Source organism: Protopterus annectens, chromosome 7.part1 (genome assembly GCF_019279795.1).
Source record: "Protopterus annectens isolate FY-2018-M chromosome 7.part1, PAN1.0, whole genome shotgun sequence".
Lineage (NCBI taxonomy): Eukaryota > Metazoa > Chordata > Ceratodontiformes > Protopteridae > Protopterus > Protopterus annectens.
In genome coordinates, this window is record NC_056740.1 from 148,447,413 (window position 1) to 148,459,989 (window position 12,577).

Genomic DNA, 12,577 nt, shown 5'->3' on the forward strand with positions numbered 1-12,577 from the left:
ATTACAGGGTTCCTGATTCCCACCAGTTTTTATACAAGAACCCTTCTGCTGACCCTGAAACCATTTCTCAGGGTCCTAAGGGAGTTAAGGCCGCTTCTGCCAAAAATCCCATTCCTACTGAAAAGGATTCTCGATCCTTAGAAAGATGGGGCAAAAAGGTGTACACTTCTGCTACTTTGTCCATTAGGGCTTTAAACTGTCAGTTTCATATGCTGAAATACCAGCAATTTCTCTTGTCTGTTTTAAAACAAAAGCTTACTTCCATTTCTGCCTGTGCAGATGATAAGGAATTACATGACTTATTGCATGCCACTGAACAAGTTGGGAAGCATGGTTTACACTGTGGATTTGATGCCTTGGAGGCTTCTTGTAGGGCTGCGGCCTCTGGCACAGTCATTAGAAGGCATGCATGGCTAAAGGAACAAACTTTGCCTGAACAAGTAAAGGCTAAATTATTGGATGCTCCTGTTCAGCATAATGTTTTGTTTGGATCAAAAGCTGAAGAGGTGATTAAAAAGATGGAGGATAAGGCGAAATCCATGCAAACAGTTAAAGATTTCTTACAAGTACAGCCACCTAGATTTAGCAGGAATTGGCCTTCAAAAAATTGGTCCTTTCCCTCTTCAGACAGGCCTCAGAGGGGTAGATATAGACGCTCCAGAGGAAGGCCTCAAACTCAAGCCTCTTATAGACCAAGACAGTGGACTGCTTCCACCCCTAGGGGAGGAGAGGACAGGTCACAAACTCAAAGGAAACAAACTCAATGACTCCCTCTGTTGGGCTACAGGAACTTCTTGCCTGGAAGCCCCTCTCGGAGGAAAATTCTCTCTTTTTTATCAAAATTGGACTCAAATAACCCAAGACAAGTGGGTTTTGGATGTGGTTTTAAGAGGTTACCAATTCCATTTTCATACCTTGCCAAGGCCAAGCGGATGGCCAGACCTTCCAAAGCATCAATGGACGGAGGCCTTAAACCAGGTGGAAGCTCTTTTGGCTATGAATGCCATAGAACTGGTTCCACTTTCAGAGATGGGAAAAGGTTTTTACTCAAGGCTCTTTCTAGTCCCAAGGAAGCAAAACTCACAGAGACCCATTCTGGATCTGTCGGTCTTGAACACCTTTCTAGAGATTCCAAAATTCAAGATGCTTACTCTACAGCAGCTACTTCCAATGCTGTCCAAAGATTCATGGATGGTAACTTTGGATTTGAAGGAGGCATATTTACACATTCCCATCAGGCAGGATCGCAGAAAATATCTCAGGTTCAAGGCCGGATCGAGGCACTTTCAGTTCTCTGCGCTGCCCTTTGGATTGTCTACTGCGCCCAGAGTCTTCACCAAATGCCTGGCTCCAGTAGTAGCTTACTGCAGACTCAAGGGAATTCAAATTTACCCTTATCTGGACGATTGTCTAATTCAGGCAGACAGCAAGGATGTCTTACTCCAGCATCTAGAATTTGTACAGAACCTCCTCAAGTTCCCGGGATTCTTTGTAAACATAAAAAGTCAAATATGACACCATCACAACAGATAACTTTTCTGGGTGCTCTTCTAAACACCACAACCCAGATGGCATTTCTGACATCCGAAAAACAATTACAGCTGGCTTCAACTTTCAAAACCTTGGCAACTTTAACTCAACTATCTGCAAGAAAATTCCTGCAGGCTTTGGGTTACATGGCCTCCTGCATCCTTCTCGTACCATATGCAAGACTACACATGAGGAAAATACAGTGGTACCTAAAAAGTGTATGGTCTCAGCATTGCCACAGTTTAGACATACTGATCTCCGTCCTTCCTTGCCTTCAAAAGGAATTTCTTTGGTGGTCCAGGGCATGTGCCCTAAACAAAGGGAAACCCTTCTGTCTGCCTCCTGCCACTCAGATTCTAACCACAGACGCCTCGGATTATGCTTAGGGAGCCCATTTTCAGGGCAACTGTCTGCAGGGCCTTTGGACAAAAGATCAGAAGCACCTGCATATCAATTTAAAGGAAATGTTAGCCGTTCAGAAAGCTCTATTGGCCTTCAGGAATCTTTTACAACCAGGGCAACTACTAATACGGACAGACAACACCACAGTTATGTGGTACATAAACAAGCAAGGGGGATCTCATTCCTACCCCCTTTGCAGACTAGCCATGGATCTATGGAACACAGCTCTAGCTTGCAATCTGGATCTTCAAGCTCAGTTTCTACCAGGGAAACAAAACTTCCTGGCAGACAGTCTGAGCAGAAACCTTTCGGATCCATATGAATGGATGCTGGACACCAAAATATTCAGGATGATAACAGCAGTCTGGGGATGTCATCACATAGACCTCTTTGCATCCCATCTCAATCATCAACTACAGAATTTTTGCACCAGGACTTTCCACAGAGAAGCTTGGAAAGTGGATGCCCTGTCATTCAGTTGGAGGAACCTCTCGGGATATGCCTTTCCGCCTCTTCCTCTTCTTCCATGGGTCTTATTGAAGATAAAACAGGACAAGCCCAAGATGATAATCTTGCTGGCTCCAAATTGGCCTCGGCAGTTTTGGTATCCAACGCTAAAAAACCTATGCCTGGAGCCCCCTTGGGTTTTACCTCAGTCTCCGAACCTTCTGTCCCAACATCAGGGTCAGGTTCTACACTCTCATGTCAGAACTCTCTGCCTGGCAGCCTGGTTAATCCAGGACCTTTGATTTCTTCTTTACTACCCAAGCAGGTTATGGATGTCATTTTAGAAGCCAGACGTCCTAGCACTAGAAAATCTTATGCAGGAAAATGGAAAAGATTTTGTTCCTGGATGCAGGCTCAGGATTCTGATCCTCTTCTTCCTAACATTACTTTAATTTTACTTTACTTGACAGATCTCTTACATAAGGGTCTCTCTTTCTCTTCCATTAAGATACATGCCTCTGCTATTTCTGCTCATTATAATACAGACCCTCCCATCTTTTCCCACCAGCTCATGAGACAGTTTCTCAGAGGAGCTAAGAACTTAAGACCTCCTAGATCTCCTCCCATTCCTGCTTGGGATCTCAACTATGTTTTGGATAAACTAACCTTGCCTCCTTTTGAGCCTGCTGCCTCTTCTGACATCAAGTTTTTATCTTGGAAGACAGCTATTCTGTTAGCCCTAACCTCTGCCAGGAGAGTTTTAGAGTTACAAGCTCTTATGGCTGTGGAACCTTATATTATTTTTCATCAAGACAGGGTATCTTTGAGGACTAATCCTACTTTCATGCCTAAGGTGGTTTCCAAAGTGGCTTTAATCAAACTATCCACTTGCCAACCTTTTTCCCCACTCCTCAAAATAAAGGAGAAAGGATCTTATATTCCTTGGATGTACACAGACAACTACGTTTTTACCTGGACAGAACCAAGGACATCAGAAAATCAGAACAATTGTTTGTTTCTTATGCTTCAAGTTCCCAAGGTAAAGCCATTTCAAAACAGACCATTTCTAAATGGATTGCTCATGGAATCAGATTTTGTTATTCACACCATGGAAAGCAAATCCCAGGGAGTATACGGACTCATTCCACCAGAGCTGCTGCCACTTCTGCGGCCTTCCTCAGGGGAGTTCCTACCAAAGACATTTTGGAAACTGCAACTTGGAGTTCAGTGCATACTTTTTCTAAGCACTACAATCTACCTCTATACTCTAAGTCTAGGGCAGGTTTTGCCTCTGCAGTCTTGCAGGGCCTTTTAGCCGCCCCTTCTTCTTTATGACCACCTCCCTTTCTTTCAGCTTTGGGATTCTACCCTACAGTCATGACTGCAACAGTGAAACACGATGAACATAGTACAGTTGTGTACATCTACCATAAATGTAGATGTTCGAGTGTCTTCACTGTTGCAGTCTGGGTTTCCCTCCCTCCTGTCCCCTCTTGTTTTTACTTTTGTGTAGTTCCTTTTTTTTCACCATTCTTCTGAGGTGTATTTGCATAGGTTATGGGACCTTTTTCATTTTGAGACTCCTGACATCTGGGGCAAGAAAGACTGGAGAAGATGGCGTCGGCTGTCAGCTTTGTACTCCTGGCGCTCTGACGTAAGGGAGCATGGTTGAACAGCCGACGCCGGACGCAGACTTTGGGATTCTGGCCGACCGAGGGCTGCCTGCCGGCAGGGCAGAACCCTACAGTCATGACTGCAACAGTGAAGACACTCGAACATCTACATTTATGGTAGGTGTACACAACTGTACTGTGTCGTCGTCGTCCCCCCCACTATGCAGAAATGTAGCAACAGTCAATGCCGAATGACCGATGGATACCCTGCAGACACAGCATGCTACCTGTCGGTGTACAGCACAAAGGTCAGCACCGCAGTACAAACTACCTGGACTTGATCTAGACATGCAATACAGATGGCCATACTGGGCATGCTCACATACTTAGAGGAATGAAGGCAATGTCAGTCAACAACATACTGAAAGGTCATACTGGGCATGCTCACTCACCTAAGCACATGAAGGCCATGTATGCAAACACCAGTGGACCAGACATATATGGCAGTCGCAGTTCTTAGTGCAGACACATGTTAGTATGCACCACTCCTGCCTCTCACACACAGTGGATAGGAATACAGACACATATGTAAGGACAACACAGTATAATAAGCCAAAGGTAGACGGACATAGATGTGTGGAAGAGGGTGACTGTGACAAGGAGCCATCTGGGCCTGTCCCACCCAGCACACTGCCAAAGGGCCCCAAACACATGAGGTGCAGATGTCACTCATTGCAGATACTAGCCACCAGTATCTGTCAGCATGACAGACAATGTGGTGCACGTGCCAGCTGTGCAACATGACTGTACAAGGAAGTAGTCATCTAGTAGCTGTATACACGTACCTATGACATATGACCCCGTATGTGCCCGCATGTGGCATGTCAACCCCTACAAGAATGGGTTATGGCCCATGCACACACCGCCCTCCCCATAGCAGTATTATGGCAAGCCTGCTGAGGTCATCCAATGTGTAATACACCTTTGGGAGAGCTGTAGCTCAGTAATCTCCATTGCGCGTCCCGTAACTGTTTACTGCTGTAGTGATAAACCAGTTAGGTAGTAGTTCTAACCCCAGACTTGGCAATTGTGTTTGTATGTGTGTCTGACTGTGGAGAGAGAAATGCTTTTTAGGCTACTCACACTCCGTAGAGTTCATATACTCAACTTTGGCAAGGCTGCTGATGTCACTCACCTAGAAATACACCTCTGGGAAAGTCATAGACCAGTAATATCCGTAGCGTGTCCTGTAATTGCGTACTGCTGTAGTGTGATAAAGTAGTTAGGTAGGTGTTCTAACCCCAGACCTGGCAACTGTGTGTTTGTGTGTGAATCTGTGTGTGTGTGACTGAGTAGAAAGCAATGCTTTTATGGCTGCTTACACTCCATACACATCATATACTCATCTTTGGCAAGGCTGCTGATGTCACTCGCCTAGACATACGCCTCTGGGAAGGGTGTAGCCTAGTAATCTCCGTAGTGTGTCCTGTAACTGCATACTGCTGTAGTGTGATAATGTAGTTAGGTAGATGTTCCAGCCCCAGACTTGGCAACTGTGTGTGTGTGTGTGTGTGTGTGTGTGTGTGTGTGTGTGTGTGTGTGTGTGTGTGTGTGTGTGAATCTGTGTGTCCATGTGTCTCTGTCTGTCTTTAACTGAGTAGAGAACAATGCTTTTTAGGGTACTCACACTCCTTAGAATTCATATACTCAACTTTGGCAAGGCTGCTGATGTCACCCACCTAGAAATACACCCCTGGGAAGGCTGTAGCTCAGTAATCTCTGTAGTGCGTCCTGTAACTGCATATAGCTGTAGTGTGATTTAGAACTGTGATAGGGTTCCATCTCCAACCATGGCAGTTCTGGATGTTTTGTGTGTGTTCCAGTGTCTGTGTGTGGAGGAATGCATTATAGGCTACTCACTCGCAGTACATTTTGAATGCCCTGCTTTGGCAATCCTACTGATGTCATTCATTGTGAAATACAACTTTGTGAAAAAAGGTCTGTAGTAATCCCTGTGGTGCGACCTATAACTACTTTTGTAATCCTTCTGATGTCATTCAATGTGAAATACACCTTTGGGGAAGAAGTACTTCAGTAATATCCATGGTGCATGCTATAATTTCTCAGTGCTGTAGTGTAATAAACTAGTTAGGTAGGGGTTCAACTCCCAGACATGACAGGTGTGTGTGTGTGTGTGTGTGTGTGTGTGTGTGTGTGTGTGTGTGTGTGTGTGTGTGTGTGTGTGTGCATGTGTGCAACTTGTATCCTGTGTAGAGGTGGGTGTGAGTGTGTAGCAATGTGGAGGGGGGTTTGCTTATTTCTTTTATGGTGGCCCTACTATATATCACAATGTCAATCATACAGGGATAACAGATGTAAATTAACTGAGAGGCTGGGATGCAAAGCCATACACATACATGTGGCATCAAGGCCAGCCACGTGTTTGGCTGTGGGGGGGGGGGTGCCTATTCGTACAAGACGTATAGTGTGTGGGGCCTCTCAACCCCATTAACGGTGCATGTGGACATATTTGTATTTGGTAATCTGCCATTGCTATCTACAGCTGTATGGCCATATATACCTATATAGATTTATATATCTGCTAATATATATATATATATATATATATATATATATATATATATATATATAAAACTATGTCCGTATACACCTACATAGATATATGCATACACATATGAAATGTGCTGTGTATAAGTAGACATATAGGTGTAGACACATATATGTGTCGATTTAGGCATATGCATGTATATATGTGCATATATATTGAGATATATATATATATATATATATATATATGTATAGAGTTTTAGAAATTAATATATATACATATATATATATATGTGTATATATATATATATATATATATATATATATATATATATATATATATATATACATATCTAGATATGTTGTATGTTGTATCTGTTTAGATATTAATATAGGTGCACACACATACATCTAGATGTTGGTATGCATTCTCTGTACTGTTGCATGACTGGACTGGATGATATGTTTTTGAAAACATCAAATCTCTTTGTATCTGTCATGGCTTAGTGGTAAATCACTTTGTCAGTGGTGTGCAGGAGCCTTGCAAGAGCTGTTTATTTGTTGCTGGGCAGAACATGGCCCGTTGGATACACAGTGATTAAGGCACTTTAAAGCAGTTGTAAGCAGGTTTGCGCAGAGCTAAGCAATGCCTACACAGGTTAAGCAATTCAGCAGCTAACTGAGTATAAGAAACTGTAACCAGACTTTAGCAGTGCTTACCTTCACGCAAACCCGCGTACAACTGCTTTAAAGTGCCTTAGTCCCTCTGTATCAATTGGCCCTTATTGTGCCTATCAACAAAATAAGCAATCTCTGCTAGGCTCGAACCCAGGATCACGCACACCATAGCCAAAGTGATTTACCTGTAAGCCATCACAGATATACATAATCCTGCTGTATTCACAAACATATCATCCAGCCCAGTCATTCAACAGTACAGATAATGTATTCCAACATGTAGCTGTATGTATATGTGAAAATATATTAATGTCTAAGCAGACACAACATATTGATATATGTAGATATGCATATATATATATATATATATATATATATATATATATATATATATATACACTCACTTATATGTAAGCAGATATTGCATATATATAGGTATATACGGACATACATCTGTAGATAAAGTGGGAACATAGCACAAACATATATGCCCACATGCACCATTAATGGCAGGAACAAACAACATACGTCATGCACAAATAGGTATCCCCCCCCTCTTATAGCCAAACATGTCTGCCCTGCAATACAATACCAACTGTTGCAGATCCCATAATCAGGACCTTACACGGCAAGGGCACAAGATGTTAACAGTACTCCATCCCACCTGTATGATGTCAGGCTGGTAACAGTAACATATAGTGCAGTACAGTCAGGCTCATAATGACTCCCATTTTGCAGTCATCTGTTACCTTTGTTAGCCAGATTCCCGTACTGTTGGCCTGTACTTCAGAGATGTAGGTGCCAAACAGCAGTGGTCCCAGGACTGAACCCTGAGGTACTCCACTTTTCACTTGTCTGGGGATGGATTTGCAGTCAGCTATACCTACAGCTTGGGTTCTGTCAGTAAGCCATGTGGCACACCATCCAGTAGCATAGGGATGTGTGGCCGGATTATTATGTTAAACTATGTTTCTAGACTGGAGGATGGTGTTGAAGGGCTTGGCGAGGTCCACATAGGCTTTGTGGACTGCCTTACCCTCTTCAACAGCTATGCAGACTGAGTCAAAGCAGCCAGTCAGTTTCAGGAGACAAGACTGGCCCTCCATGAGCCCAATCTGTGTGGGGTCCAGTTTTTGAGGGTTGCCAATGTCTGCGTTCAAAACATCCCTGATAATGCATTCCATGGCCATGAAGATCAAGCTCGTCAGACTGATGTGACGGTAGTTCCAGGGATCACAGGTGGATCCCCCCTTGTGGAGTGGAATAACTGCAGCTGTGTGCCACTCAGTGGGCACCAGGCCTGATGCGAGGGTATGATTACACGACCGTTAGGTGAGTGGCATTCCATTTTGTAGTTCATGTAGTACACAGCCCAGGATGTCATCTGATCCCATGGATGCTGTGTTCTTAGCTGTGGCTGATGCGTTTTCTACCTTTGTGGCCGTGATTACTGGCAATGGAGCCCATTTCATATTGACATGGGCCCTTTTGGGGGTGAGAGGGAGTGAATGTGGCACTAAATCAATCTGCCAGGATATTTGCACGTTCCGTGGGAGCAGTCTATGTAATGCCATTCTGTTGCAGCTCAGAGCACCTCTGAGCATTGCCAGTTAGAATTCGGACATAACTATAGAATGCTGTGTGGTTGTCTGTGGAATCTGTGGTGATTTTAGTTACATAACCAGCTTTGGAAGATTCCATGAGGGATCTCAATGTCTTACTGGGGCTAGTAAGGGAGTTGTTTGCATCCTTGGATTATCCTTTTTTCTTCAACAGTGTCTACCGTCTGTTGTATACTCTGTTAATGGCAGGAGACCACCAGACTGGCTTGATTATTTGGGAGGTGAGCATCGTGGTTCTATATGGGATGTCAGGAATCATGCACAAGTGGCTGTGCTCATACAGTGCCTTAGTGCAGATTCATCAGTTGAACTGTGAGCTCCTGTCTCCATGGGTGTCACAAACATTGTCACTTCTGCCTTGAGTAGCATGAATTTGGCCTTGCAGAGGTCTTTTACAGACAATTGTTTATACATTCCTTTCACATGTTCAGTATGATTAGTCTATGGTGGGATTACTTTGGTGGAACCGCAGTCCCATGTAGTGTTGTGATGGCTTAGTGGTTAGTTACTGTGACTATATTTTACAGGGTCCTGGGTTTATGACATGCAAAAGCAGGTTATTTTTATTCTGGCCAGAACAGTGGTTAATGCATACAGACTAATAAGGGCAATTTAGGTTAGTCACACTCAATACAATTCAAATGCCCTACTTTGGCAATACTGCTGATGTCAATCACTGTGAAGTACACCTTTGGGGAAAGAGTACTCCAGCAGTCTCTGTGGTGCGTGCTGTAACAGCGTAACACTGTAGTGTGATGTAGACTCTGGTAGGGGTTCTATTCTCACACATGGGAGTTGTGGATTCTTTTGTGTCTGTTCCTGTGCCTGTGTAGAGAGCAATGCATGTTTGGCTAGACACACTCACTACAATTGAATTGCTCTTCTTTGGCAGTCCTGCTGGTGTCACTCACTTTGAAATGAACCTTTGGGGAACGAGTACTCCAGTAATCTCCGTGGCGTGTTCTATAATGGCATAGTGCTGTAGTGTAATAACTAGTTAGGTAGGGGTTTTAATCCCAGATGTGACAGGTGTGTGTGTGTCTTAATATGTTGATGTTTGTTGTTTATGTCCTGTGTGGAGGTGGTTGTGAGTGTGTAACAAATGGACCCAATGTTGAGTGTGCTTTTAGAATTTCTTATATGGTGTCCCTAGCGTAAATCACAATATCCACTGTGCAGGAATAACAGATGTGATATCAGTACATAGTCAGTCACGGGTTCGATACCCTGGACTGGTAGGTGTGTGACACAAACATGCTTATATTTTACTCTCCCAACCCACCCTGACTTATCTTTGTTTCTGTCTGCCTCTCTCACTCCCTCTCTGGTGGATGTGGAGACTTGCACCTGGTTTGCTTAAGCAGTGGCATGTGTATTGTCAATGATGCTCATGATCAGCTGATGACCTCTGCATAGATTACAGCCCTCCTCTAGCCGATTGCACGTGGAACAGCTGTGGTAACATTCCCATAGCCAATTGCATGAAAACACACTCCAATATCTAGGAACATTGTGTTGGTGTTGGGCCTTTTCATTCACTGTGAGCAGGAACTAGATCTGTTCTTTGGCAAACAGCACCACAGATGGATTGGGGACTTACCTCTGACAACATACACTGTGGAAACAGGCCAACACACAGGAGGGGGATGTGCCTGTCCTGACTACAGACTGTAAGTACTGCTATACTGCAGTTGGGGTACTGTTGGTTTAACAGGGTGTGTGTGGATATGGCTGCCCTGCATGTTTTAATATTTGTCATGTCAGTGCTATGTTTATGAGGAATCCCCATGTGTAGGGTCATCTGCAGACTGGGCAGTGTGTGATGCCTTGTGTTCCTTGTGTTACCCACAGAGCACCTTTCTCTCAACTGCAGAAGATAGTGTGAGGATTGCAGTCAGTCGATGGTGACAGCCGGGAGAGTTATTGACATCATATCCCTCATAGGACATATGTTGCATCAAACCCTGTTATGATAGGAAATGTATGAGGTCATCACAGTGACATGTCAATATTGGGCCTGTGTTTGTGCCTCCAGCCAAAACCCTGTCAATCTTTGTACATATGTCATGCAGTAGGGGGTGCATATGTTCTGTACACCATATTCATTGACAGCATATCTGATAACAAGACAGTGAGATATCAGACTGCTACACGTTATGTATAGTAGGGGTTATATTTGAGGACATAGCCTAGGCATTCTGTGGTTGTGTGTACAGTACTGAGGTATGTGTAAGTCTGGTAAATGTCGACAGTGTGTGTATAGTGCATATGTACCTTGGCCTGTGTAGAGACTGTGGCAGATGTCATTGTTCTTAGCCCTGTTCTATCTGATGTTACATGCCGCTCCACTGTATGTCACCCTATCAGCTTACATGTTCGTAGGGGTGAACACACACATGTCCCAAACCACAGACAGCCATCGGACCACACTGTGTAGCGGCCCAGTATATGTAGGGTTGTTGTGTGAGTGGCTCATATGAGGATGGTGTACATCAGATAGTCCATATACTGTAATAGTATGCTAGCTTACCATATGTGGCTGTGTTCACATTGGTTGTGGTTATGCACTTTCAGACAGGCATCTGTTACTCTGTGATGCAACTTGCCTGTAGAGCCTGCTATCTAAGCAGGTACATGTGTATTCCCACATAGGAGATGTAGCCTAGTGTTGAGTCAGTCTGCCTGTAGCCTGCACTGTGCTTTGTTATATGCCTAGCAGCTTACTTTACTTATCCAGTGAGATGTTATGTCCAGATACTTGCCAGATGCACTGCTGCCTGGCCACCATAACAGTCATGTATGTTAGACAAAGCAGTTGGATGCTGTTCAGATGTATGTCAGTAACTAGTGGATAGTATGTAGCCATGGCACCTCTGTACCAGCGGTTATTATTTGTCAGGACAGACAGGGGTGTATGAATGCATAACCGATGGGGCAAATGTATACTAGTATGTACGTGTTATACCCATCTACATGACTGTTAACATCCACATTGACAGGCCTGGTCCACATGTCTTGCATGAAGGGGTTCTGTGTATACCCCTGGACTGATGCGAGTGTGTCAGACTGTCCACATATATTGGCCATATCGCAGCTGTATTCCACAGGGGCGTTACTGTGCTAACAGTGGTACTGTACTATGATGACCTTAGGATGTCTGTAAGTAGCCAATGGCGCACCTGTTAACAGCAGATGTGGCCTCCCACACACACCATTTCTGTGAAGACAATCCCTATTACAGTAGCAATACTTTACAAATATGCCTGCAGTACATACGTGACATCCCCTTGCACTGAGAGGTTGGGACTGTTGGGGCTGAGATAGGGCTCCACTCCATGTGCAGGACATATGGCGAACATATATGTATAAATAAGTATACATATATCCATATAGATATGTACACATATTGGATTTAATCATCACAAATATGGGCGCCCATTGTACCACACCCGTTATCACCCCCTCCTTGGTCAGATCCGACCACAGACTGATAACCCTGGACATCCTCACTTCTTCACCTCCCCCAATCAAAGAAACCATAGTCAAAAACCTTTCCAAAACAAACTTCAAACTACTTGCATCCGAAGTGGAAAGCTTCACTATTCCCTTGCAGAAGGATAATGATATCCAGGATGCGGAATCCTACACCAAGGCACTCTATATGCATCTTCAAGATTGCATGGACCGTACTATCCCAAATAAAACCAAGACTCCTTC

The 12,577-nt window shown here is 44.0% G+C and overlaps 1 protein-coding gene across 1 annotated transcript in view; it reads left to right on the forward strand.

Annotated features, from left to right (window-relative positions):
* Positions 1-12,577, forward strand: part of LOC122807560 (sodium- and chloride-dependent taurine transporter-like) — a 1,880,476-nt gene that overhangs the window by 944,547 nt on the left and 923,352 nt on the right. The window contains exon 4 of the mRNA XM_044078473.1: positions 204-235. Coding sequence (XP_043934408.1) covers positions 204-235 — 32 coding nt within the window. The remainder of the gene's footprint in view (positions 1-203; positions 236-12,577) is intronic.